Source organism: Alligator sinensis, unplaced genomic scaffold (assembly GCF_000455745.1).
Source record: "Alligator sinensis unplaced genomic scaffold, ASM45574v1 scaffold955_1, whole genome shotgun sequence".
NCBI lineage: Eukaryota > Metazoa > Chordata > Crocodylia > Alligatoridae > Alligator > Alligator sinensis.
The window spans coordinates 452,861-479,147 of NW_005842791.1; the positions used below are offsets into that span (position 1 = coordinate 452,861).

Genomic DNA, 26,287 nt, shown 5'->3' on the forward strand with positions numbered 1-26,287 from the left:
GTCCACCTCCTCAGCCGTCCAAGAGGCACTGGGCTTCCTGCCCTCTCGCTGTCCCTGTAGTGAGCTCCTTCTCTGTCTGTCTGTCTATCACCTGCCAGTCGGCTCCTGTTCCCCCAGTGTTCAGACCTCCCGTGTCCCTCCACGAGCCCCTGCACCCTTCGGGGAGGGGTCTGGGCTCTGAGGCAGCCCTGGGCTGCAGGTGCCTGGGGTGGAGGCAGGGTGTGGGGAGGGTCCTCTTCCTCCTCAACACCGGAGCTGCAGACAGGATGAGGAGGGGCTAGGGGATGCTCTGAGCTAGCCCAGTGCCTGGCTGTGGCACCTTGTTCACATGCTGCAGGTCAGGAAGGTGTTTCCCCCAGGGCAGGCTGGCAGGGCCTGAGGGGGACTCCTTACCCTTCCCAGCACTTTAAGCCGGGGCTCTGCTGCTGGGGTGCCCAGGGCATCTCTCTCCACATCCAGTCCCCGCCATCCCAGGAACATACAGGGTTGATGCCTCCTCTGGGCATGGCTGTTTGTATGCGGCCACCTGCCCACTCATGCAGGGAGCCGCCCACTGAGCCCATGCAGGAGCCTGCACACTGTATCCACCATGCATGGGTGAGCTGTGTTTGAGTGTCAGAAATGCCCCTTGCCTGGTTGTAGGACTGGTGTTTAACTGCATGGAAGTAATAGGACTTGGCCCTTATGTCTCCTCCACACTTTGGTGCATCAAAGCAACCTGCCCTGACACCAGGGTGCACCATGCTCCTGCACTCTGTGTCTTGCTCCATGTCACACGTATCCCCGGCATTTGCCCATGCCCAGGGGGTGGGAGGGAGATGAGACCACAGCGTGTTCAGCACTGAGCTCAGGGGAGAGTCCCTGCTATCCAAGCATCAGAGGACATTGGTGGCCACAGTAGGCAAGGAAAGCAGCAGAGATTTCCATCAGTCAAAGCAGGGCAGCTGGTGCTGTGGGGAGAAGTCATCAGGCTTTTGTCAGCTCCTGGGAGCATCCCAGACTTAGAGGCATGGGGAGATCCTGCAGACGTGGGATCCCCACTGCCTGCAATTGCCTGCCTAGCTGCAGGGCCTGGGCTGAGCTGTGGCACACAAATGCTTACCATGACTGTGAGAGCACCTGGGCCAGGTCAGCTGCTGGTGCCAACCCCTGTGAGCTCCTCCTGACCCAGGAAGGACCTACAAGGTGTAACAACCCCAGCAGGTGGCAGCAGGAAGTCGGGTTGGGGGTTTCTATGCAGCTGGTGCCTCCAACCCCATCACTGAGTTTCCACAATGCAGTAGTAGACACCTGCGTCGTGCAGCCTGGCACCGACCTGGGAGAGACTGTCGGAGCGGGAGGCCTTGTCCTGCAGCCAAGGTGAGTTCCCCTGCAGGTGAGTTCCCCTCATTGTGCCCGCTCCCCAGAAATGTCTGGGCCCCTCATTTCTGTGGTGGGGAGCCCAAAACTGAATACAAGACTCCAGATCTGGTGTCACCAGAGCCAAACAGGGGAACACTTTATCTACCGGCAGTGCTCCTGGTAATGCAGCTCAGTATGCTATTAGCCTTCTGGGCAATGAGAGCACACTGTTGGCTCCTATTCAGTTTATCATCCACTGTAACCCCCAAGTCCTTTTCTGCAGAGCAGCTGCTTAGCCTGTTGGTCCCCAGGTTTTACAGGTGCATGGGATACTTTCATCCTAGGTGCAGGACTTTAAACTTGTCCTGGTTGAACCTCATGAGATTTCTTTTGGTCCAGCCCTCCAGCTTGTCGAGGTCCCTCTGAATCCCAGCCCTGCCCTCCAGCATACCTACTACTGCACACAGCGTTGTGGCAGGAGGCAGTGACGGGCCCCTGGAAGAAAGCAGCGGGCAGCAGGGATTTGTGCCAGGCAGAGCAGAGAGGCTGGAGCTATGAGGAGTTGTCAGGCTCTTGTCAGCTCCTGAGAGCATCCCAGCCTGTGAGGACTGGGGAGTGCCTGCAGTCCTTGGATCCCCACCACCTGCAATTACCTACCTGGCTGCAGAGCCTGGGCTGAGCTGCAGCATAGAAATGTCCACCTGGAAGGGAGGTGGACACGAACCATGATTGTGAGAGCACGTGGGCCAGGTGAGCTCCTAGTGCCAATCCCTGTGAGCTCCTCCAGAGCTGGGTGGTGCCCAAATGGTATAAGACAGCCCAGCGCCAGCCATGGCAAGGAAGACAAAGTCTGCAGGAAGTCAGTCTGTGGGTTTCTGTGCAGCTGGTGCTTCTGCCTTTCTTACTGTGTCTCTCACAGCACAGTAGTAGATACCGGCATCCTGCAGCCTGGCTCCGTCCGAGGAGAGATTGGTGGAGCGGGAAGCCTGGTCCACAGTCAGGGTGAGTTCCCCTGCAGGTGAAGCCCCACTGTACCCACTCCCCAGGGAGATCAGGGCCCCCTGGCCCTGTTGGGGCTGCCGGTACCAGTACATTGTATTGTGTGGGGTGATGTTCTGGTTGCAGGGGATGTGGAGCCGTCCTCCTTCCAGCGCCGTGACCTGGGGCGGCTGGAAGACCTGTGCCAGGGCCCATCTCACTGCCCCTGGGGGGGGAGAAGCAGAGAGTGAGGCAGAGAAAACCATCCCCCTGGAGCAGGGCAGCGCAGCTGGTGAATCCTACTCACCGCAGAGGAGGACGAGGCTGCAGAGACCCTGCATGGTGAGGCCAGGGCTTGGCTCCTGCTCTCCTGCAGTCTCTCAGGTCTGTGTGTCCACTTCCTCAGCTATGCCAGAGAACGGGGCTTCCCTGCGCACTGGCTGTGTCTGTCGTGAGCTGCCAGCCTGCCCGTCTCTCTGTCTGTCTGTCACTTGCCAGTCAGCTTCTGTTCCTCCAGTGATGAGACTTCCTTTCTGTCCCCACAAGTCTCCTGCAGGCGTCAGGGAGGGTCTAGTCCCTCAGGCAGCTTTGGGCTGCGGGGCAATGGGGTATAGTGGGCTGGGGTTCCCTTCCTCTGCACCGCTGAGCTCCACACTGGACAGAGGGCCTGGCAGTGCCCTGAGAAGACAGGGAGGCGCCAGGTCCCTGGCTGGGGCACCATGTTCACATGCTGCGGGTCAGGAACGTGTTTCCCCCAGGGCAGGTTGGGGACTTGGGGAGGCTCCTCACCCTCCCCTGCTTACTAGGGCATGTCTCCCCTGCTGGGGTGCTCCCGACATCACTCCAGAGATCCAGTCCCTGCTATCCTGGGGACACAGGCCAGCTTGCTGTCCCAATCTCATGCAGCCAGGCATGCTGCTTGAGCTACATGTTCTGTCATGGTGCTGTGTGCATTTCTTCATTGCACACCCTCACTGCTATGCACCAACAGAAGGTTGTGGGCTCCACATACCGTCTTCATTGCTTGTGGGTCAAGTGTTCAAATGTAAAGGGCAGGATGACCCACTCTCTGTGACTGCAGACCCTTCTTTCCAAACCTGTGGTGTTTATGGGGTACGAAGTTTGCAGAGGAAAGTCACAGAGAGGGCAACACTCCCTGGGGTCTCTTGGCACAGGGCTGCAGTGGGATGGGCCTTGAGCCCCGAGGGAAGGGAGCAGGGGAGACCCAGCTGGGACTAGATGTGGCCCACATGCGTCACATCGGCAGGGCCAGTGCGTTCAAGTCTCTCCAAAGCGGTGGTTCCCAACAAGGGTGCCCCAGCACCCAGGGTGCCTTGAGCTTCATTCAGGGGTGCAACACAAGGGCAGCACTCTTACGTGCACAACAATGACCCACAAGTCAAACTCAGAGTTTCCAGTTGGAATTGGTGTCAAAAACATCCCACCCTGCTATGCTCTTCTCCATTCCTCGCCACGCGAGAATTGCTCTGGCTCAAAGGCGGCATTTTCCAAGGGGTCCTGGAGCCTGTCATAGTTGAGAGACATTTCTCTTGAGGGTGCAGCCTGAGCCCAGTCACCCTCTCCCTTTGCAAGCTGCTGGGGACACGTTGGAGTCGGGGAAGCTAGGGCTGGATAATGCCTTTGGGAGGAGCCACGGTGCCACCGGAGGTGGGGAGGAGTGACCACGTAGGGGGAGAACCAAAGGCATGTTCCCCAGGAGGATGTGGCAGCAGGAAGTTGGGCTGGGGGGGTTGTGCAGCTGTTCTTGTGCCCCTGTCACTGTGTCATCTGTAGCGCAATAGCGGACTCCAGCATCATGCAGCCTGGCGCCATCCCAGGAGAGCCTGGTGGAGTGGGAGGCCTTGTCCATAGCCAGGCATTGGTAGTCCCCTGATCTTATTCAGCCCAGTGTGACCCTGCTTCAGCTACCTGGTTTGTCATAGCAGCTGTATGCATTCTTTCACTGCACACCCGCATTGCTATGCATGTCCAGAGGGTCATCATTTCCCTGTACCGTGTTCACAGATTGAGGATCAAGCACTTGAGTGCCAAGGGCTGGGTGACCCCCTCTCTCTGTCCGCAGGCCCTTCCCCAACCAGCATTGTTTGCAGGGGCACAAAGGTGGCAGGGGACAGCCATGGAGGGGTCAGCACTTCCTGCAGTCTCTGGAGAGAGAGCTGCAGTCGGGTGGCTCCTAGATCCAGAGGGAAGGGAGCATGTGGGGAACAGGGGAGAACCTGGGCAGGAGTTAGACCTGGGGAGAGACTGGACATGGCCAATGCACCTTGCTTTGAAATGTCCTTTGGATATAAGTCCCAACAGAGCAGGGAGTTGCAGCACCCTGGGTGCCTGGAAATGCTTTCAGGACGCACCCCTGTGTTACCCCTGTTTGATGGTGAACATTATTCACAGGACGAAACAGAGGCTTGATGGGAATCCAGGGTGTCAAAGGCATCCTGCTCTGCTGTGCACTCTCTGGGTTGTTTGCAACCCCTACTTTTGGCCAAGGCAAGACAGGCACATCCCTTGGAAGCAGGTGGCGTCAGGAAGTTGGGGCTGGGGTTTTTTTGTGCAGCTGGTGCCTCCGCCTCAGTCACTGTGTCCCTCACACCACAGTAGTAGATGCCAGCGTCGTGCAGCCTGGCACTGTCCCGGGAGAGCCTGGTGGAGCGGGAGGCCTTCTCCACAGTCAAGGTGAGTTCTCCCACGGGTGAGACCTCGTCGTACCCGCTCCCCAGGAACATCAAGGCCCCACGGTCTTCCAGGCTCTGCCGATACCAGAACATTACATCATGGCTAGTGACAGTCTGGTTGCAGGGAATGCGGAGCCATTCTCCTTCCAGCACCGTGAGCCGGGGCGGCTGGAAGACCTGGGCCAGGGCCCATCTCGCTGCCCCTGGGGGAGGAAAGGCAGAGAGTGAGGCAGGAAAAACCAGCCCCCCTGGAGCAGAGCAGCGCAGCTGGGGAATGCTACTCACCGCAGAGGAGGAGGAGGCTGCAGAGACCCTGCATGATGGGACCAGGGCTTGGCTCCCACTCTCCTTTGCTCTGCCAGGCAGAACCAGTCTACCTCCCCAGCTGTGGCAGAGACACGGGGCTTCCCTGCCCTCCCTCCCTCCCTCCCTCTGTCTGTCTGTCTGCTCCCCGCCAATCAACTGCTCTTCCCCAGTGATCAGACTTCCTGTCTATCTCCGCAAGTCCCCCGCAGGCTTCAAGGAGGGGTCTTCTTTCTGGGGCAGCCTTGGCGGATGGCATGGGGTGGGGTCCTCTTCAGCCCCGGGGCTGCAGGCAAGACGGGGAGGTGACAGGGCGATGCAGCGAGCTCAGGCAAAGCCCCAGGTGTCTGGCTGGGGAATCTTGTTCAGCTGCTGGGGGTCAAGAAGGTATTTCCCACAGAGCAGATGGGCAAGGACTGAGGAGGCTCCTCACCACCCTACACCCTGGGGCAGGGCTCTGCTGCTGGGATGCTTTGGCCATTGCTTCCCTGGTCTAGTCCCTGCCATCTCAGGACCACTGGCATTGGTGGTGCCCTGATCTCATGCACACAGGTGTGAGGCTGCTTGTGCTATGTGTGCTGGTTATGGTGGGTGGTCTTTCACTGCCATCCTCACTGGTATGCATGTCTGTCAGGGTGTAGCCTCCACGTACCATGTTCACAGCTTGTGGGTCCAGTATATTGAGTCAAAGGGCCAGTGACCCCCTCTGTGTTTGCCAGCCCTTCCTAGAAACCAGCAGTATTCATAGGAGCACAAAGGCTGCATGGAAAAGTCAGAGGTGTCAGTGATACCCACGGTCTCTGGCACAGGGCTGCAGTGGGGCAGCTCCTAGATCCAGAGGGAAGGGACTTTTTGTGGGACAAGGGAGACCCCAGATCACAGGCAAGAGTTTGTCCTGGCCTGGGACTGAATGTGGCCCATGCACCACACATCCAAATGGCTTTGGGTACAAGTCTGTTTACAGCAGTGGTCCCCAATCGCGGTGTCACAGTACCCTGAGTGCCTTGTGATCCTTTCAGGGTGCTGCATAATGTCAGCACTGTTCTGTGCACAGATGTGATTCACAACAGAAACCCAGAGTTTTAACATAGGGATCCAGAGTGTCAAATATTCCCCGCCCCGCTCTGTCTCCATTCTCTACCACAGTACAACTGAAGTGGGAGCTCAGAGCTGGAATTATCCAACGGGGTCTGAGCCAGTTAAGGATGAACCAATGCATTAGACGAACCAGCCTGAGTCCAGTCACATGCGGCTGAAACAGCAGCTGGGACAGGCATTAACTCCCATGGTCAAATTTGACCGTGACTTTGCTAAGCTGTTGGCTCTTTGTGGTTCCAGCTGCTGTCTAATGGCTCCAGTTTTCTCTGCTTGTTATCTGTCCACCCCTTCACCCTGAACAAATCTTGTTATCAGTCACTGTTGCTTGGAAGGAAGATGTTTGCTCAGTCCAGGGCACCCAGGTAACACATAAATGATGGGAACACATGGATGTAAATAATCAGAATATGAAGGCCAGGTCAGCACATGGGGCTTCCTGACAAAGGCCCCACAGGAGCTGGAGCAACTCCCCAGTGGGTACAGCATCCCCTCCAGCACTGGAGAGAGCAAGACAGACATGTCCATTGGGAACACACGGCAATAGGAAGTCAGCCTGGAGGTTTTTGTGCAGCTGGTGCCTCCATCCCCAGCACTGTGTCCCTGACAGCACAATAGATGCTGGTGTCGTGCAGCTTGGTACTGTCCCGGGAGATACTGGTGGAGCAGGAGGGTGAGTTCCCCTACAGTTGAGGGCCCATCATACCCATTCCCCAGAAAGATTAGGGCCCCCCAGCCCTGAGGGTGCTGCTGGTACCAGGACATTGTCTGACGAGTGCCGAAGTTCTGGTTGCAGGAGATGTGGAGCTGGTTCCTTCCAGCGCCGTGAGCCAGAGCAGCTGGAAGACCTGGACCAAGGCCCATCTCACTGCCCCTAGGGGAGGAGAGGCAACCCCCCTGGAGCAGGGCAGTGCAGTGCAGCTGGGGAATCCTACTCATTGCAAAGGAGAAGGAGGCTGCAGACACGTTGCATGGCAGGGCCAGGCCTCCTGCTGGGATCTGCTAGGATCCATTCCATGACATCATGGGGTCCTCACAGGTTGGGGGGTCCCTGGTCCCATCCCCACCCCCTGAGCCTCTTTGCCTGTGCGCTCCTCTCCCCACCGGGCCTGGCTGCACAGCAACGGAGCTGTGATTGCAGCTGAGAGTCCAGTGCAGGACAGCACAAACAATTAGGGGGAAGCAGGACTTACAAGCAATGGCTGAAGAAGAGAAGACTGCAGGGGGATTTGATGGGGCAGTGATAGAGAGGATGGAGATGGGCTTTTATGTATGGCTGCAGGGGACACGACTAGGAGCAAGGGCCTGAAGCAGCAGCAAAAGAAGTTGATGTTGGAGGAGCTTGCTGACCAGGAGGGTGGGCAGGCACTGGACCAGGCTGCCTAGAGAGGGGTGGAAGCTCCATCCTTGGTACTTCTCAAGAGCAGGTTGGGCAGACATGTGGGTGGGGTAGTTTAGTCAGGGATGATCCGGTCATAAGCAGGGGCTGGACTAGATCACCTCACAAGGTCCCTCCGAGTGCCATTTTCCTCTTATGCATGGCTCTGATCTAGCTCTCAGATGCCAATAGCCATGAGGATGTGGTGTCCTGGGTCTCATGCCACAGAGTGTCTGGGTCTCGGGTCGCTTGCTTGGCTGGTGTCTGTGCCCCTGTGGTTAAAGGGGCAGTGGGGTTGACCCCCACCTCAGGGGCCAGCCACCTTGGGGGAGGAGTATTGCAACTTCCAGGGAAGCTTCTCCCAACTGCTGCAGGTTTGACCCTGTTTATGAACTGAACATCTTTGCTTGGGTGGCCAGCGAACAGCGGGGATGAATGTCGACACGCTCAGATCCAAAGCTCTCCTGGAAGCACACATCTGCAGGCATGCACTGCTGCTGACTTCCCTTGTGTGTCCGAGAAAGGCTGTTTCCATCCACTGTTCACATTCCTTCACTGGTTTGTAGCTGCCCGAGTGATTTGGACGTGGACACCTTGAATGAGGAGCTGCTGAAAAGGGCATCCACAGTCTGTTCTTCACTGCATGAGACTTAAGGGCAGTGGTTCTCAACCAGGGTCACATGAGATCCATTTAAGGGTGCTGCAGTGCTCGGCCCCTTGTGCCCTCCCCAGCACCAGATAGATCAATGATTCTCAGCCATTTGGGCATCCAGGCCCCCTCTTCATGTTTCCTGAATTTTGATTTTAACTCAGAGGTCTCAGCCCTGGTGCCACGAAACCCAGGAAAGATACTGCAGGGCCTTGAGGCTGAAAAGGCAGAGAACCACTGCTTCAAGGCCCCCAGCCCTTATCAACTTCTCCACGTCCTTGTCCAGGCTGTGTCTCACCACAGAGCAATCCCTAGGGGCTTTCTGAGCAGCCCAAGGCAGCCAGCAAAAAGGAGAATCGCTCACCGGTGCTAGCTGGGGCATGGCAACATGCAGCTGCCTATGCCTCCATCTGTCTGTCTGTCTCCATTTCCCTCTTCCTCTCCTGCTGTGCAGTGCAGAGGAAGGAGGGGGATGTACCCACCACAGAGCCGCCCACACCTTTCTGTACGGTGCAGCAGCAGCCAGAGCCCTCTGTGTCACTCAGCGCGCAGAGATACCCAGCACTGTCCTGCAGCGTGGTGCCCTGGATCGCCAGCCACCCCGAGGAGTTCCCAATATGCAGCTCCGCGGAGAGCCGCCCTGCTTGGTTCCTCCACTCAGCTTCGTTGAGCTGCATCAGCATCTCCAGGGGCTGGTTCGGGTGCTGCCGGTACCAGGAGAGGGATGGGGAGGTGGGACTGGTGGAGCAACGCAGATGTCACTGGTGGAGAAACTGCAGGACAAGGTGGCCGTGTGCCCTGCTGGGATCACCAACGCCGAGGGGGACTGGGTGACGGAGTCCTGCTGAGCACGGGCTGGAAAGGCAGAGATCCCTTGTAAGACTGCTCTCCTGTCTGTCTGTCCCTGAGCCGTGTCTCACTGTTCATCCATTTGTTCAGCACAGCATGGTGCATCCTTGCATCAGTGCCCTCCTCCCTGTGCTGTGTCTCATCCCTCGGCCCACCTGTTTGACCATCGTATCTGGGTGTCTGTATCAGCCCTTCTGCACTAGCTTGTGTGTCTGTCTGTCCATCCCCCCATTCATTTATTCACATAGCTGTTTCTCTCTACAGCCCCTGCATGCTGCCTATTCTGCATCCTTGCCTCCCTCCTTCTTGTCCTCTCCCCCGCATCCCCTGTCCCCCTGCCCTTTTCTGCCAACCAGCTGTAGCCTGATGACCCCAGTGGTCCCTTGCTCACGTCACTGAGCTCTCCCCTTGCCCCTGACGCTGGCTGAGATGTCAGTTCCCCCTCTGCTCTGCTTTCCCCTCACCGAGCTCTACGAATCCCACCAAGGAAGTCAGCAGAAGCAGGGCCATCCTGCCCTCTGCCCTGAACACAACAGCAGCGCATCTGCACCTAAGGGTTGAGGGCTGGGGCTCTGTGTGCAGCCTTCAACCCACCTCCCCCTTCTGCCTCCAAGCAACCTCCCATCCCAGGGCCTCGGGCATCCCTCTAGAGGTGGCTCTGCAGATTCCCATTCTCTTCTGGTGTCTGGTGGGGCGAGGTGTCCCAGTGGTAAGGGCTGGGGTGGGGACACTAGTCACCTGAAGCACAGGTGAAGTCCAGACTGAGCTCCCAAGGAGCATGGGAGGATCCAGAGGGGTCCAACATTAGAGCTGGAGTCAGGAGCATTATCTGGAATCATAGAAACACAGAACCAGGCAAGAGCCAAGACAAGCCAAGGGTCCAGCCAGAAACAGGAATCAAAACCAGAGTCAGGACTGATATCAGGAGCTAAAAGTCAAAGCCAGAAAGACACAAAGACCAGGAGCACATTCCTCAGTCTTTGCCCAGAGGTACAGGAGGCCTCAATCTCAGCCCCTGGGACAGCAGGCTCTGGATGAGGGGAGTGATGCCCAGAGCACCCAGCAGCAGAGCCTTGCCCTACAGCACAGGGGAGGGTGAGAAGCCGCCCCAGTCCCTCCCAACCTGCCCTGGGGGAAACACCTTCCTGACCCGCAGCACATGAACAAGGTGCCACAGCCAGGCATGGGGATGTCTTCCTCAGAGCACAAGAAGAAGCACTAGTCTCTCTGCCCATGTAGCAATAACACAATACAGATTCACATCTATACGGGCTAGGGAGACAGGAGGAAAGCGGTATGCAGGCTGGCACCACATTGTCTTGAATTTGCTGAGCTCTCTTCAAAATCCACTCTCTGAGCCCCACTGTTTACATCTAGTATTTATATGTGGCTTATTTTAATTAATGGTGTTATTCAATTTTTGGTGTTATTCAATTGTCTTTGTTCTACTGACACTTTGGGAACTGGCCTAAATCAATTTTCAGTGGACTTGAAAGTCATTTAGCAGAGGTCTGTGAGCTTGGGAGAAAGGACTTCTTATCTCTCCCTCCCCATCTGGGAAGGTTACTAACCCTGTCCTGTTTTGTTTTGAGGGTTTGGTTTTTTTTACTTTGCTAACAAGCAAAGTTGTTCACAAGCTTTGGGACTTGCTTTAGTCACACTTCGACAGCTCAGCATCTGTTCCCTGAAAACAGCTGAGGCTGCCAATAGGTTAGGAAAGAGCCTGGTTATTTCAATAGGATTTTAGCTGATTACATACAGCTCAATTCTTATCCAGAGCCCAAAACATCAGTTCTTATGTTCAATTACTAATAAGCTCCTTCCTGATACACAGATCCTTATTCTATAGCCCCAGGCTACTGCTCAAGACTTAAAGGTAAGCTTATTGATTAGTGGATAAGCTGATTGATTATATACCAGCTCAAGCACAGGCGGGAGGGAAAGCTGTCAGAGGCACGCCAATACCTGCAGACCAAAAGAGGTGCAAAGTGGGATATTCAGCAGCTCTGGGTGTAAGGAGACCAGAGCTGAACCCTGGACCCTGCCAATCCCAATCGGAAGATCAGGGCAATTCATCCCCTTACAAATGTGGCTATAGCAAGCCCAGAGCAGTGTCCTGATCCCAGCTGGGCTATGTGGGGCAATTAGGGTAACCAATCCCCTGAAGCTACAGGTGACTGGTCCCACCTGCTCCAGTCCTTCGCAGCCAAGCCCAGCTTGCGGTCCTCTTGTCTGGGCCAAGACTGAGCTACGTGTTTCAGGTCTCTGTGTCTTTCTGGCTTTGACTCTTGGCTCCTGATATCAGTCCTGACTCTGGTTTTGATTCCTGTTTCTAGCTGGACCCTTGGCTTGTCTTGGCTCTTGCCTGGTCCTGTGTTTCTATGATTCCCTGACTCCAGATAATGCTCCTGCCTCCAGCTCCAATGTTGGACCCCTCTGGATCCTCCCATACTCCTTGGGAGCTCAGTCTAGACTTCACCTCTGCTTTGTCCAGTTTTGGGCTCCACAATTCAAAAAGGATGTGGAGAAGCTTGAGAGAGTGCAGAGGAGAGCCACAGGCATGATCAGAGGTCAGGAAAACAGACCTTATGATGAGAGGCTGAGAGCCATGGGACTTTTCAGTATGGAAAAGTGCAGGCTCAGGGGTGATCTGGTGGACGCCTATAAGTTTATCAGGGGTATTCACAAGGATCTGGGGGAACGTCTGTTCACCAGAGTGCCCCAAGGAATGATAAGGTCAAATGGTCACAAACTCTTCCATGACCATTTTAGGCTGGACATAAGGAAGAACTTCTTTACTGTCCGAGCCCCCAAGGTCTGGAATAGCCTGCCACCGGAGATGGTTCAAGCACCCACTTTGAACACCTTCAAGAGAAATTTGGAAGTTTATCTTGCTGGGATCCTATGACCCCAGCTGACTTCCTGCCCTTTGGGCAGGGGGCTGGCCTTGATGATCTTCCAAGGTCCCTTCCAGCCCTAATGTCTATGAAATCTATGAATTCAGGTGACTACTGTCCCCACCGCAGCTCTTGCCACTGGGATACTTCACCCCACCATCTTCACAGCCTAAGCAGCTGCATAAAGAGCTTTAGGACCCACTGTACCCCTGGCAGGACTCCTGATGGAGTTCAGTTGCCTACAGGCCCAGGGAGGCATCTACTGTGCATCCCTGAAGCACCAAGGTGCACCTCCCTCCTTCCTGCACCCCATCACCTATCCCCTTTGCAATGGCTATTCGTTTCTCCTTTATGGAACAGACAAAAAAAGAGCCAAGGGCCCTTTAAGAGGGTGGAGTCAGGCTGGAAGCCCCACCCAGCAAGGCTATAAGAGGGAGAGAACAAGGCCAGGACCAGATGAGTTCTGGGCAAGGGAAGGGAGGTAAGATGTTGTGGGAGAGAGGGAGGCACTGGGAGGCTGCAAAGGGACCGATACCAGCTGTAGCTGTTGGATGCTCCCCCTCCCAAGGGATGAGGCATCTCCCAAACACACACAAGCAAGGCACCGCAGAAGAGCAACTGCAAAAGAGGCTGGGACTGGACAGGGACCACATGGGCCCAAACAAAGGTACTGGTGTCTGGTCACTGCTGGATACCTGCAGGCTCTGGGACACCCCCCCCACCGCACACACACACACTGGATGGATGGGCTCCAGGCTGTGAGGCCTTGCAGGGGTGATGTAAACTAGACCCCATAAGTGTGCCCACCATCATTGCCCCTTGTTATGCTGCAGAACAAATTCTTGCCCTATGTGTGCTAGGTCTGACATGCAGATTTAGTTCCAGTCTGTCTGTGCTGGTTCATGTGTGATTTCTTACCCAGGCAGTTATACCCGCCTCTGCCCCCCCCCCTTTATTCCTTCCCATACCAATGCCAGTGCAAGAAACCTTATACACCATAAGCACTTAATATCCTTCATACAGCGTTATACACTGTACACTACAAGTGCTTGCACACCATGGAGCTGTACTGCTTTCACTGTACTGGTGCAGATCATAGAATCACAGACAATGTAGGTTGGAAGGGACATTAGGAGGTCACAAGTAGCCCAGCCCCTTGGTCCAAGCAGGTCCATCGCCAAATACAATCCCAGCCAAGGCTTTGTCTAGCCTGATCTTAAAAACCACCAAGGGTCGAGTTTAGACAACCTTTCTAGGTAAACTATTCCAGTGTTTCACCACCCTCCTGGGGAGTACATTCTTCTTAATGTCTAACCTCTACTTCCCTTGCTTCAACTTGAGCCCATTGCTCCTTGTTCTGTCATCTGCCACCACTGAGAATAGTCCAGCTCCATCCTCTATGGAACCCCCCTGCAGGTAGTTGAAGGCTCCTATCAAAGTCCCTCTCCATCTCTTTTTCTGCAGGCTGAATAACCCCAGTCCCCCCAGTCCCTCCCGAGAAGCCACATACCCCAGCCCCCTAACCATTTCCATTGCCCTCTCTCGGACTCTCTACAACTTCTCCAGGTTCAAGCACTGTCATGTTCATGGGATAGATGAGGCCATATGAAGCTAATGTGCTCCCAAAGATGCACTACCTGAGCACCTGACAATCTGTAATAGATCTTTCCTCCCAGCCTCTGGGGCTGGGGAAGTTGGGAGCGAGGAGGCTGAGGACTGGGTTCACAAAGGCATTGGGGCCCCTAAGAAAGCAGGTGGCCATGGGGGAGGGCAGCCAGGGTAGCAGTCAGTGGCTGCAGTGATCCGGGAGGATTGGGGTGATCCGAACAAGCAATTCCAGGTTGAGCCTCCCCACTCCAAAGCAGTGGTTCCTAGCAAGGGTGCCCCAGCACCAGGGGTGCTTTGACCTTCTTTCAGGGCTGCAGCACAAGAGCAGCACTGTTAGGTTCACAACCAGGACTCACAAAACAAACTCAGAGTGTCAAAAACATCCTGCCCTGCTGTGCTCTCTCCATTCTTTGGCACAAGAGAATTGCTCTAGTCATTTTCTGGAGTAAAAAACCAAGTGGAAGCTCAGAGCTGGCATTTTCCAAGGGGTCCTGGAACCTGTCGCAGTTGAGAAACACTTCTCTCGAGGGAGCAGCCTGAGCCCAGTCACCCTCTGCCTTCGCATGTGACTGAGACCCCCTGAGCCAATTACTGGGGACAGGTTGGTGTCAGGCGGAGCTGGGACTGGATGGTCCCTCTCGGGAGGAGCTGCAGTGCCCCTGGAGGTGGTGAGGAGTGGCCATGTGGGACAGGAGCCAGGACAGCAACCAACAGCATGTACTGTGGGTGCATGTGGCAGCAGGAAGTCAGGCTGGGGGGTTTTGTGCAGCTGTTGCCTCTGCCCCCCTCACTGTGTCTCTCACAGCGCAATAGTAGACACCGGCATTGTGCAGCCTGGCACCATCCCGGGAAAGGGTGCTGGAGCGGGAGGTCTTGTACACTTCCATGGTGAGTTCCCCCGCGGACGAGGCCCCATCATACCCGCTCCCCAAGAGAATCAGGGCCCCCTGGCCCAGTGGGGGCTGCTGGTACCAGTACATCGTCTGATGTGGGGTGAAGCTGTGGTTGCAGGAGATGTGAAGCCGTCCTCCTGCCAGCACCGTGAGCCGTGGTGGCTGGGACACCTGGGCCAGGGCACATCTCGCTGCCCCTGGGGGAGGAAAGGCAGAGAGTGAGGCAGGGAAAACCGGACCCCTGGACCAGAGCAGCGCAGGTGGGGAATGCTACTCACCGCAGAGGAGGAGGAGGCTGCAGAGACCCTGCATGGCAGGGCCAGGGCTTGGCTTTCAGTCTTTGTCAGATGGAGCCAATCTGTGTGCCACCTCTTTAGCTGTCCAAGAGGCACTGGGCTTCCTGCCCTCTTGCTGTCCCTGTAGTGAGCTCCTTCTCTGTCTGTCTCTGTCACCTGCCAGTGAGCTCCTCTTCACCACCATTCAGACCTCCTTCCAATCTCCACAAGCCCCCTGCACCCTTCGTTGAGGGATCTGGTCTCTTAGACAGCCCTGGGCTGCAGGTGCATGGGATAGTCGTGGGTGAGGAGGGTCCCCTTCCTCCTGAATATCAGGGCTGCAGACAGGATGAGGAGGGGACAGGGGGTGCTCTGAGCTGGGGCAAACACCCCCGTGCCTGACTGTGGTACCTTGTTCATGTGCTGTGGGTCAGGAAGGTGTTTCCCCCAGGGCAGGTTGGGAGGGACAGGGGAGGCTCCTCACCCTCCCCTGTGCTGTAGGGCAAGGCTCTGCTGCTGGGTGCTCTGGGCATCACTCCCTTCATCCAGAGCCTGCTGTCTCAGGGGCTGAGATTGAGGCCCCCTGTACCTCTGGGCAAAGACTGTGCTCTGGTCTCTGTGTTTCTGGCTTTGACTCTTGACTCCTGATTTCAGTCCTGACTTTGGCTTTGATTCCTGTTTCTGGCTGGACTCCTGGCTTGTCTTGGCTCTAGCCTGGTTCTGTGTTTCTATGATTCCCTGACGGCTTAACTCCAGCTATCACTCCAGACTGCAGCTCTGATGTTGGACCCCCTCTGGATACCCTTGTGCTCCTTGGGAGCTCAGTCTGGACTCCACCTGTGCTTCAGGTGACTACAGTCCACATCCCCAGCCCTTACCACTGGGACACTTCACCCCACTGGCTTCACAACCCAAGCAGCTGCCCTAAGACCTTTGGGATCCCCCTATTCTCTACTGGGGGAAGTTCTGGTGGAGATACCAACAGGCCCAGGAAGGCATCTACTGTGCATCCCTGAAGCACCAAGTTGCACCCATCCTCCCCCTCAATGACCTTCCCTCTTTGCAATGAGCATTTGTTTCTCTTTTATGGAGACAAAAAAAAAAGAGCCAAGGGCCCTTTAAGAGGGTGGAGCCAAGATGGGAGGCCCCACCCCACAAGGCTATAAGAGGGAGAGAGCAAGGCCAGGGCTAGAGGGCTCTGGGCAAGGGAAGGAAGGGGAGCGTGGAGGAGGCTGTGAGCTGGCCTGGGGCAGGGCCAGGGCTGGGAGGAGCTCAGCAGACCCTAAGCAGGCTGAGGGACAGTCCAGGGCTGGAAGCCCTAATGGTGTCACCATGAGGCAAAGGGGCCTTTTCCAGCTCTAGCTGCTGGATGTCCCTCATGCCAAGGGATGAGTCCCTCTCCTATACACACAAGCAAGACTCCACAGAGGAGAAGCTGCAAAAGAGGCTGGGCGCACATGGGAACCCCAAAAGAGGTATTGCTGGCTGCTCACTGATAGATACCTGCAGGTTTTGGGGTCCCCTTCCCCACCGGGTTGTCCTTTGTACCACTGGGCACCTTGATCCCAAAATGGTGCCCCTGTCTCCCAGCTGCAAAAATAAGATCGAAGCACTGACCTGCCTGTTGGGGACACTGTGCATATAAATAGGTTCAAGAGTGTTTAACCCTGGTGGGTTATGTAAAGTAGACCCCATACACATGCCCACAGTCATTGCCCCTTGTTATGCTGTGGAACAAGTTCTCAGCCTGTGTGCTAGGCTGGACTTTGGCACACGTTTAGTGCTGGCTCGTGTGATTTCTTACCCAGACATTTATAACCCCCTCCTCCCCTTCTTTGTCTATGCATTCCCATATCTACACCAGAAACCATGTGCCTCAGCCCCCTAACCGCTTTCCTTGCCCTCCACTGGCCTGTCTCCAATTTGTTCAAGCAGTGCCATGCCCACGGGGTAGATGAGGCCTCGTGGAGCTAATGAGCTCAGATAGATGCACTGCCTGAGCACCTGACTGCCTGTAATAGATACTTCCTCCCAGCCTGTGGGACTGGGAAATGTGGGATCATGGAGGCTGAGGACTGGGTTCACAAAGTCTTTCTGGCTCCTAACAACACAGTGCCAAGAAAGACTTGCAAAAGCATCAGTGTGTTCTAGGTGCCCAATGACCACTTACTTCCAATGGGATCTGGGACCCGGTGCTTGGGAAAATCTGCCTTGTTGCTTAAGCCCCTCTGTAGGTTTGTCCCTCTGGGCCTCTGAAAATTCAGCCCTAGGGCAGGAGCAGAGCTGGGAGTGGGCTGGAGTTTCTAAAGCATCTCTGTACCCTGAGCCATTCACTTTCACTTGCATCCAGGTGCCTCCATGCTCCCGGCTCCCCACACAGCAGCTGTCTTCCCTCTTGGGTGCCTTTAAGAATCTGAAACTAAAAAACCTGCCGGAAAGCCATGCAAGGCCTCCAGGGGAGAGCAGGGACCTGTATCCCTGTCACCCAGATCCTACACCAGGCCCTGGGTCATGGGGCCTCCTTTCACAGAGCTTGGGGCATCGCATCCCATGAAGGTGGTGGGGCAGGAGGTAGAAGGCACTTACCCAAGCTGAGGGTCTGCCTCAATGACTTGGTGCTATGCAGAGTCCTTTCAGAGGAGTCTGAGGGATGCAGGTACCTGATCCAGTTGGGGATACTGGGGTGGAGTACTTAATTTCAGCTACCCCTCTCTGGTGTGGAAGGCTGCCATTCCCCAGAGCTAGTCCAGGACCTGGGCAGGGGTGAGTCTGGCTGTGGCCGGTCCTCGCCTGCCATCTAGCGGGCAGTCATTCGCCTTTCCATCTCGCTGCTCTGAGCTGCTATCCTGCAGGACTCACTTGTGTTCTTTCATTTCTGCTCCTTCGTGGCTTTGGGTGAAGGTGGCATCTGGAAGCACCTGGTATAGGAGAAGACCCCAATGTAAGGCTTTGTGCAGCCACTCCCTGCTTGCTTTTCTTTGCAGGGAAGGAACCCCTCTGGCTCTGACTCTGGCTGTAGCCCAGGGACTGCCCTGCTGCAGGAAATGTGGGACAAATAGCGTGGGAAACTGGTGCCAGAGATACCAGGCCCAACATAAGGCAACACCCCAGTCTTGGCCTGACTGGCAAGTGAACTCAGGCACCCCTCTCTACTCTCCCACCCAGCCACACGTCTGTCTGTCTTTCTGGACCCAGGTTGGCCCCATGATCACAGCACCCAGGCACATAGCCAGGGTGTGATAGTGGCATGATGCTACCTACCATAGCCTTCTGACTAGTCACAGGCTTGTATTTTCCTTGCACTCAGAGAATAGACATTGTAGGTGCTGTATTTAAAAATACACTCATAGAAATCAATACCAGTTGTGCATGTCCTAAATTTAAATCTTTCCTATGAGCCAACTGCTGCCAGCTGCAGAAGACTTGGCTGCCTCCAGCCTAGCCATTTGGGATGGACTGTGGTCACTGGGGATGCAGCTGCTTTCCCATGTAATGGCTCTTCAGTAGCTTTACTAACATGTCTGGTCTCAGACCATTGCTTAGTGCCTCCCCCCCAGGCTGGGCATTCACTTTTCAACAGCAAAGCTCTTATCTCCAACTCAGGGGGGTAAGAGCGGGGAGTGTAATGGAGACATGCCTAACACACAAACACAGATGTATGCACATGCACACACATGCTCTTGCTCTCTCTTAGCGGGGCCCACTCTCTCCAATAAATGACTGCAAAAACTCTTGTTTTCATACGTGTGTATGCTCGCACAGAGTTGGGCTTGTATTCTTCAGTTAGGGGCAGCTGTCACACACATGCACCTTGCCAAGTAGTTTAGACTGAGCTCGCCCATCCCTTCACATGTAGTCTGAGCAGAGAGATGGGGCACTGAGGTTAGCAGGGAGCCTGGATTTCTCTCCCAGCCCTAAAAGGAGACCTCTTCGGCAAAAATGAGACCCTTTAGTAAGAGGGAACAGACTGTGGCCCTGGGTTCCTACCTCTCAGGCCATCTACCCATTCATTGCCCTATACAGCTATCTTTCTGTCTAACTAATCTTCCATTCATGCATTCATGAATACATCTACCCCCGCCTCCTCCTACATAGCATCCATCTCTCTGTCTTGCTCATCCACTTCTCCCCAAGGAGTGAGGCTCCAAGCAGAACCCAGAGGCAGGGTCGTTTGCAGGAAGATAGGGACAGGCATGTGCTCTCTCGAGCTGGCCAGCTTTCCCCTAGCTTCAGAAGACAGTCTGCCTCCCCATCTGGCCACATGGGTACAGGGCAGACACTGTGTGCATGGGTGGGTGGAGGAATGTGTCTGAAAGAACTGGGGTGCCTTTAACAATGCCTTCTGCGCTTGTGCCTCATACCCCCAGCTCCCCACAGCCTGGGACAAGCTGTTGCCATGACAGGCTGTGCTGACGCGAACACAGGAGGTTTTATATTTGGAGAGGAACAAAAGAACTCTGCAGGCGTGGGCCGGCAAGCAATGCTCCTCACGCCGTCACCCCCTGGTAAGTCAGTCTCTATTCCTGAGCAGGGTGGGATGCTGGGCTGGAGACACCCTTGATCCAGGGTAGTTTTACACTCACTAAGGACTTGTCCCAGTGACCTCGGTGCCCAGGTGGTGGTAGCTCCACTCTGGTCGTGTGCTGCCATCTTCCCGCTCAGGCTAGTTCTCCCTCCTCTGTACACAGGATGCCTGGAACAGCTTGGCAGCTGGGAGGACCATTCACCTGGGATGCAGGGTAGTTTGTACCCACTTCCTGCCCCTTTGGGCTACTAGAAGTGTATCAAGATACCTCATGCAATTACCCATTTCTGGAAGTGGAATGACACCAGTGTAGAACTGGGGGGACAGCCCTGTGAATCCTTGTTTTTTTCTGAGATCAGAAGTATATAAAAAGGAGGACAAACCTCACCAGTTGTGATGTTTGTTCAGCTACAGTGCTTTGTGCATCTGGCCCCATCAGGGTTAGGGACTTACAGGGGAGAGCTTTTAAAGAAAGCTTGTTCTGAGAGTCATGGCTGTCTCTAAAAAAACACCAAACAAACCCAGTAAATGCTTTTGCCCAGACACTCAGAGGATGGAAATCAGCTCAGCTTTGTTGCCCTCAAGAGGGCTACACTGACCTGCACCAACAGGACACCTGGCTCAGAGACCTCAAATGGACTGGATCTTCTTTAAATGGAGAGGAAATGAGTAGAAGGGGGAATAACAGACTCTAAGGAAAGGGGGTTTAATTTTAAATTAAGAAATGATACATAGCTACATGTGGTCCAAGCCACTTCAGTTAACTCTTGGCTTATTGAAACCCCATTCTGTGAGTCCCCTTCCATATGAGTTGATATAAGAAATGCGTTACTTTTAGAGGCTTGTGTTCCCATTCCATCAGTAATGATTCTCCTGTGCAGGGTCATCCAAAACCCAACTTCCTAGCATAGAAATATGGCAAAGGAAAATTGACAACCAGTGTTAATTAGCATTACTACTGACTGTCCTGAATGGGGTGTAGCTCTGCCACTGTATATAAATGCTGAGGGTCTGTGGGGTGTTTTGTAGACTCTCCATAAAGAGTTATTGTGATCACTTACAGCCAGGCTGAGAGAGGTACTTGGGGGTGTAACTCATATTACTGTGTGCAGTTTCTGGCTCCATAGTTTTAAAAGGACATGGAGAAGTTAGAGAGGGTCCAGAGGCAGGTGACAAAAATGATACAGGGCTTGGAAGGCAAATCATATGAAGAGAGATTGAAGGAGCTAGGCATTAAGCTTCCAGGAAAGGTGCTTAAGAGGGGACATGATAGCAGTCTTCAAATTGCTGAAGGGCTGCCATAAAAAAGAGGGAGGACACCTTTTCTCTCTTGTTGCAGAGAGTAGGACATGGAACAATGGTTTGAAGTTGCAGGAAAGGAGGTTTAGGTTGGATATCAAGAAGAACTTTTTCACTGTTACAGCAGTGATGTGCTGGAATAGATACCTAGGGAACTTATGAAATCTCCCTCATTGCGGGTGTTTAAGAAGAGGTTGGTCAAACATTAGGTCAGGGTGGTCTAGGAATAGCTACATCTATTGTCTACTATGGATATTTCCCAGGCTTCTGGGATTTTCTGCTTGCCACTTGGGGCCAGGAAAGAATTTTTTTTTCCTCTTCTGCTTCTATATGTGTTGGGGCAGGGAGGACTTCACCTTCCTTAGAATCACAGTATCATTAGAAAATTGGGTGTTGTTTGAAACTAAGGCTGGGAATTGAGACCAAGGTGTGTGAGGCTCCTGCTGGGACTAAAACCCAGAGGTTCCTGGTTAGAGCATTTCAATATAGCAGGTCCACAACTGTAAACTTTTCTGAGAAAAAAATGATGTAGACTAAGAACATTAGATAACACTATCTTAGCAGCTTTCAGGGGTGAGTCTGTGGTTAGCAAGAGCCTCAGGAGTTAACGTTCACAAAGTCTAGTAAAATCATAACCATAAGGAAAGTAAATTTCCCCAATTCACAGTATATATCAGTTTCTAATGGAAGGGTGTCAAAAGGCATCACATCAATGTCTAGTAGAGAGGGAGAGGAGAATAGCTAGAGTGGATCGTGGTCTGATCTGTGCTTTGCTGATAAAGTTAAACACCAAGGAGTTAGGGTTTGCCACTAGCATAGCTTCCTAACAGTCACTCACCCCTTTTTACTGGGGAGAAAATAGCTCTCAGAAACTACTAAGAATCAGCCTTAAAACCAGAGTTTCCAAGATATTTGGTCTGGGTTAACTAGGGATGTATTTCATGTTAGTCCCATTTGTAGAAATCTCGGGCCAGATGCACAATTATTCCGAGAGGCTTGCAGAGGGTTGTCAGCAGTGCTGACATGCCTGGCTCCGTGGTCCATATAAAGGAGTTAGGGCTCAGGTATTTACAATTATTTTGTTCCCTGAAGATACAAGTAGGCATCTAAGCAAAATTTTCAGCAATGCCTCAGTACCTTTGCCTATTGTACCTCTATTCAAATGGCCTGATGGCATGCTGCAAAAAGACATAGGCAATAGAGAGGTGTCATACAGCAGGGACTGGGTGACCTTGAGGGCTGAAGCAATAGGCAGGGATGAGATGCAATATAGAGTGTGAGGTCACACAACGTGCTTCCCTGAAACAACATGGAACTGGACCCAGTAACCCATCCCAAGGAGCCGGCAGAAAAGATCTTGAATCCCTTGGCAGTAGTATTTTCCAAGTTGTGGGAGACAGGAGAGGTTCTGGAGGGCTGAAAAAGGGCTGGCATAGTGCCTTTCTTTGAAAATTGGGAAAAGGAGAACCCCAGGGAATCACAGACCAGTCAGCCTGACTTCAGCACCTCGGGAAGTTACTGGAGTAGTTTATAAAGAAGCCAGTTTCACAGAATCACAGAAAATGAGGGTTGGAAGGGACCTTAGGAGGTCACATCTAATCCAACCCCCTGCTCAAAAGCAGGACCACCTATAACTTCCTCTGGAAAGGGGAAGGCAGATCATGAACAGCCAGCAGCAATTTATTAGGAATGAATCATGCCAAACCCATTTGATGTCCTTCTTTGACAAAGTAGCTAGCTGGGTAAATGAAGGGAGTGCAGTGGGTATAGTATTTCTAGACTTCAGTAAGGCATTTGATAGTGTGTCATGCAGCCTTCTTGTAAGTAAAGTGTATGTGCATGGGCTAAAAGAAAGTACTGTTTTAATTAACCCACAGGGCTAACAAAGGGCAAGAATGGATCAATGTCAGAGGTTTCCAGTGGGGTTCCACAGGGGTCCATCCTATGTGTGCTGCTGTTTCGCATGTTTGTCAGTGATTTGGATGCCAGAATAGAGAGCCTCTGTATCAAGTTTTTAGAGGACACAAATCTGGGAAGGACTGTAAACTGGAGTAGAAGTCAGAAGGATTGTGATAGACTGGAGATCTGGGCTAGAGAGAACAGGATGAAGTTCAGTGCAATTCAATGGAAGGTGAGACACCTACGGGAAAATAACTGAATTCACAAGTACAGAATGGGAGGTAAGTCCCTTGGCGATTCACTGCTGAGAAGGGTCTGGGGGTTTTGATGTGCCACAGACTCAGCCAATGGTGTCACACAGTTACAAAAAAAGCAAATGTCACTTTGGCCGGTGTCAATAAGACTATTAGATGTAAGACATGGGAGGTAATAGTGCCGCTCCACTTGGTGCTGATTAGACCTCGCATAGACTACTGCATGCAGTTCTGGGATCCACAGTTTAAGAAGGATTTGGAGAAAGTGGGGAGGATTGAGGTAGACAACAGAAAATGATGAAGGAGTATGAGGAGAGGTTGAAAGATCTGGGTATGTTTAGTTTGGAGAAAAAGTAATTAAGGGGAAAGATGATAGCAGACTTCAGATATCTGAAAGGCTGCCATGAAAATGAGGGATAACCTGTGGTCCTGGAGTCCCCTTCCAGTTCGGTGTCCAGGGGTCCTGCATCCCTAGCAGCAGAGAAATGAGACGGTCACTGCTCCCTGCACAGTGGAAAACAATAAGGAACCTGTCCTGACGCAGCTGGGTCCTATAGACCCTTGTGTGCTCTTGTGTATACAGGTGAGGGCTGGCTCCTTGTGTACACTATTGTTCTTCTGGGTTCTAGGGGCCCTGAACCCACCTCCGGGGACTCTGCCTGACCTCCGCAGCAATGTCCTTTCTCCTCCAGGGACAAGAATGGGCAAGGCGGCGACCCTGAACCAAACAATGGTGAGGGAATTCATCCTGGTAGGGCTGTCCTCCAACCCCACAATGCAGAGAGTCCTCTTCATGGTCTTCCTACCTCTCTACCTACTGACCCTGGCTGGGAATATCCTTGTTTTAGTAACCATTGTCCATGACCGGCAGCTCCACTCGCCCATGTACTTCTTCCTCAGCAACCTCTCCTTCATCGACATCTGCCATGCCTCTGTCACAGTGCCTAAGATGCTGGTTGACTTCCTCTCTGCAGAAAAGACCATCTCCTTTGGGGGCTGTGTGGCCCAGATGTTCTTCCTCCACCTCTTCACCTGCACTGAGATCTTCCTCCTCACCGTCATGGCCTATGACCGCTACGTGGCCATCTGCCACCCACTGCAGTACCTCACTATTATGAGCCGCCGTGTCTGCCTGCAGCTGACTGGCGTGCTATGGCTGGGTGGGACAGTGCACTCCTTAGCCCTCACAAGCATGACCATCAAGCTGCCTTATTGCGGGCCCCGGGAGGTGGACAACTTCTTCTGTGACGTGCCGCCTGTGATCAAGCTGGCCTGCACAGACACCTATGTTATCGAGGTGCTCATTGTCTCCAACTCAGGACTTATCTCTGTGGTCTGCTTTGTGGTGCTCGTGGTCTCCTATGGGGTCATCCTGACCTCACTGAGGAGCCGCCTCTCCATGGGGAAGCGCAAGGCACTGTCCACCTGTGCAGCCCACCTGACGGTTGTCACACTCTTCCTGGGTCACTGCATCTTCATCTACTCCCGCCCCTCCACCAGCCTGGCCGAGGACAAGGTTGTGTCAGTCTTCTTTACAGCCATCACCCCACTGCTCAACCCCATCATCTACACCCTGCGCAATGAGGACATGAAGAGGGCTCTCAACAAGCTGATGGGGGGTAAAGTGGATGCGGAGAAGTAAGGGCTGGAACATGGACCCCACAGCTTCCTGCCAGCTGCCTCCATTGACTGTGCCCATCGTGGCCATACTTCTTCCCATTCTCTCCTTGCACCAACCATGGTAGCTCCACTGTCTTTGTCCTTGGCTCTCTGCTCCCTGAGGTGCCTGGCATTTGGGGTCTGAGCCAGCTCTGTCAGAGCCAGACTCCACCCCCACTTTGCCACCAAGAGCATTTCCCATCTAAATACAGGGCTTCAACAGAAATGATTTTGTTAAGAATTGGAAAAAAGTCCATTGATCTTATTTCTAGTTTTTGGCAGGTGAATTTTGAGTGAACTGAAAGTTTCCATGTTGTGTCGCATCTCAACAAATGAGAACTGGATTTTCAGTTATGTATAGGGATCTTATTTTACTTTCAGTGTTTTTCCTAGATGAGAACTAGACAAGTGGGAGAAAGCTGAGAAATCCACAATACCTTTTCATGTTTCTTTTTTCTTTCTTCCTTTTTTTTTATGGAAAATTTGTAAGTGATGTTTTCATTCCAATTTTGTTTTAGTTCTGGAAAACTGACAAAAAATATATTTTCAGGTTTTAGATTTTTGGCAGGTGACATCTCTCTATTTCCCATTTCTGCTTTCTTCCTGTGTTGTTCTACTGTAAAAATGAGGAGGCAACTGAAGGAAAACCAAGAATCCAAAAATTGAAAACTTCAGCGTGTTCATTTTTTAAAACCAATATGCAAAGAAACAAGCAATTAAAATGGAAAGCTGCGTTGTTGTTGTTGTTGTTGTCGTTGTTTTAAGGGTTTTCCAGAGAGGAGTCAAAATCTCTCAAAAAAAAGTTTTTAGCAACAATATATTTATTGGGGGGGGGATCAGTTTTCTGACCAGCTCTGCACCATGCCTGGGTTTGTTCCTCAGGGAGCTCAGGGTGCATGTACCTGTGCACTAGCATGCTTTAGTTAATACACATTAAATCTAGTACCTCCGGGCACTTTTTACACATGCTCTCGGGATTTGGGGGGGGCAACACTTCAATTAAAGTGGCTCTTCGGCATCTCACATACCAGCATATCTGTGCTTCAAAATGGTAGCGGGGCACTTGGACTAAAGCTCGTTTAATGACCTTTTAGTTCAAGTGCCCCCACTGGCATTTTAAAGCACGGAAATGCTGATGCAGGAGACTGCTCAATGAATCAAGTCTGCTCCAATGCACTGTAATTACAGCACATCAGAGCAGCCTCCACACTCATGTACAGGCACCCTCCATTGTGAAGTACTAGGAGAATGCACATTAGCCTGTCTTAATATACATTAACTAAAGAGCATGATTTTTAAGTGATGCTTAATGCACGTTAATCTAGTTTAAGGCTCATGAATTAAATAGCACTGTTTTTTTCAGTGACACTTTAATGCAACATTAAATAGGCTAGTGCGCATTAAAGTACACATGTCGATGCACCCTCAGAGCCCAGCTTCCATTGGAATTAACAGTGTCAGAGACAGGCTGGTCTGCACCTAATCTCACTACGCTCATATAAGCTGCCTCAGAAGCATCCTTGATATGCCAGGAGCTAGCTGCTCTTACGGGCTGCATTCTGGCCCTTGGAGCTGAGCCAGTCTGTTAGTTCTTATTGTCCCAGGAGCTGAGGCCATTTACCCAACTCCTACCTCACCTCTACAGTTGGGCCCTACTCTCCACTGCAAGTCCCATCACATTACAGCTGAGAT

The 26,287-nt window shown here is 53.1% G+C and overlaps 1 protein-coding gene and 1 gene segment (V, D, J or C); one reads left to right on the top strand and one right to left on the bottom strand.

The window, feature by feature from the left end:
• Positions 1–69, bottom strand: part of LOC112547898 — a 19,196-nt gene extending 19,127 nt beyond the window's left edge. Inside the window, exon 1 of the V gene segment in view lies at positions 7–69.
• Positions 70–12,807: 12,738 nt separating this feature from the next.
• LOC102387212 (olfactory receptor 4E1-like) lies at positions 12,808–24,578 on the top strand. Its single transcript, XM_006035034.1, has 3 exons — positions 12,808–12,850; positions 19,327–19,464; positions 23,629–24,578. Exons 1-3 carry the CDS (start codon positions 12,835–12,837, stop codon positions 24,576–24,578), a joined length of 1,104 nt encoding a protein of 367 aa, XP_006035096.1. The 5' UTR covers positions 12,808–12,834.
• The last annotated feature ends 1,709 nt before the right edge of the window (positions 24,579–26,287 follow it).

What these genes read in the sequence shown, in the direction of transcription:
- LOC102387212 (XM_006035034.1), top strand. An exon ending in CCTCACGCCGTCACCCCCTG is followed by an intron (nt 19,465 to 23,628) that starts GTAAGTCAGTCT and finishes TTTCTCCTCCAG; the next exon opens with GGACAAGAATGGGCAAGGCG.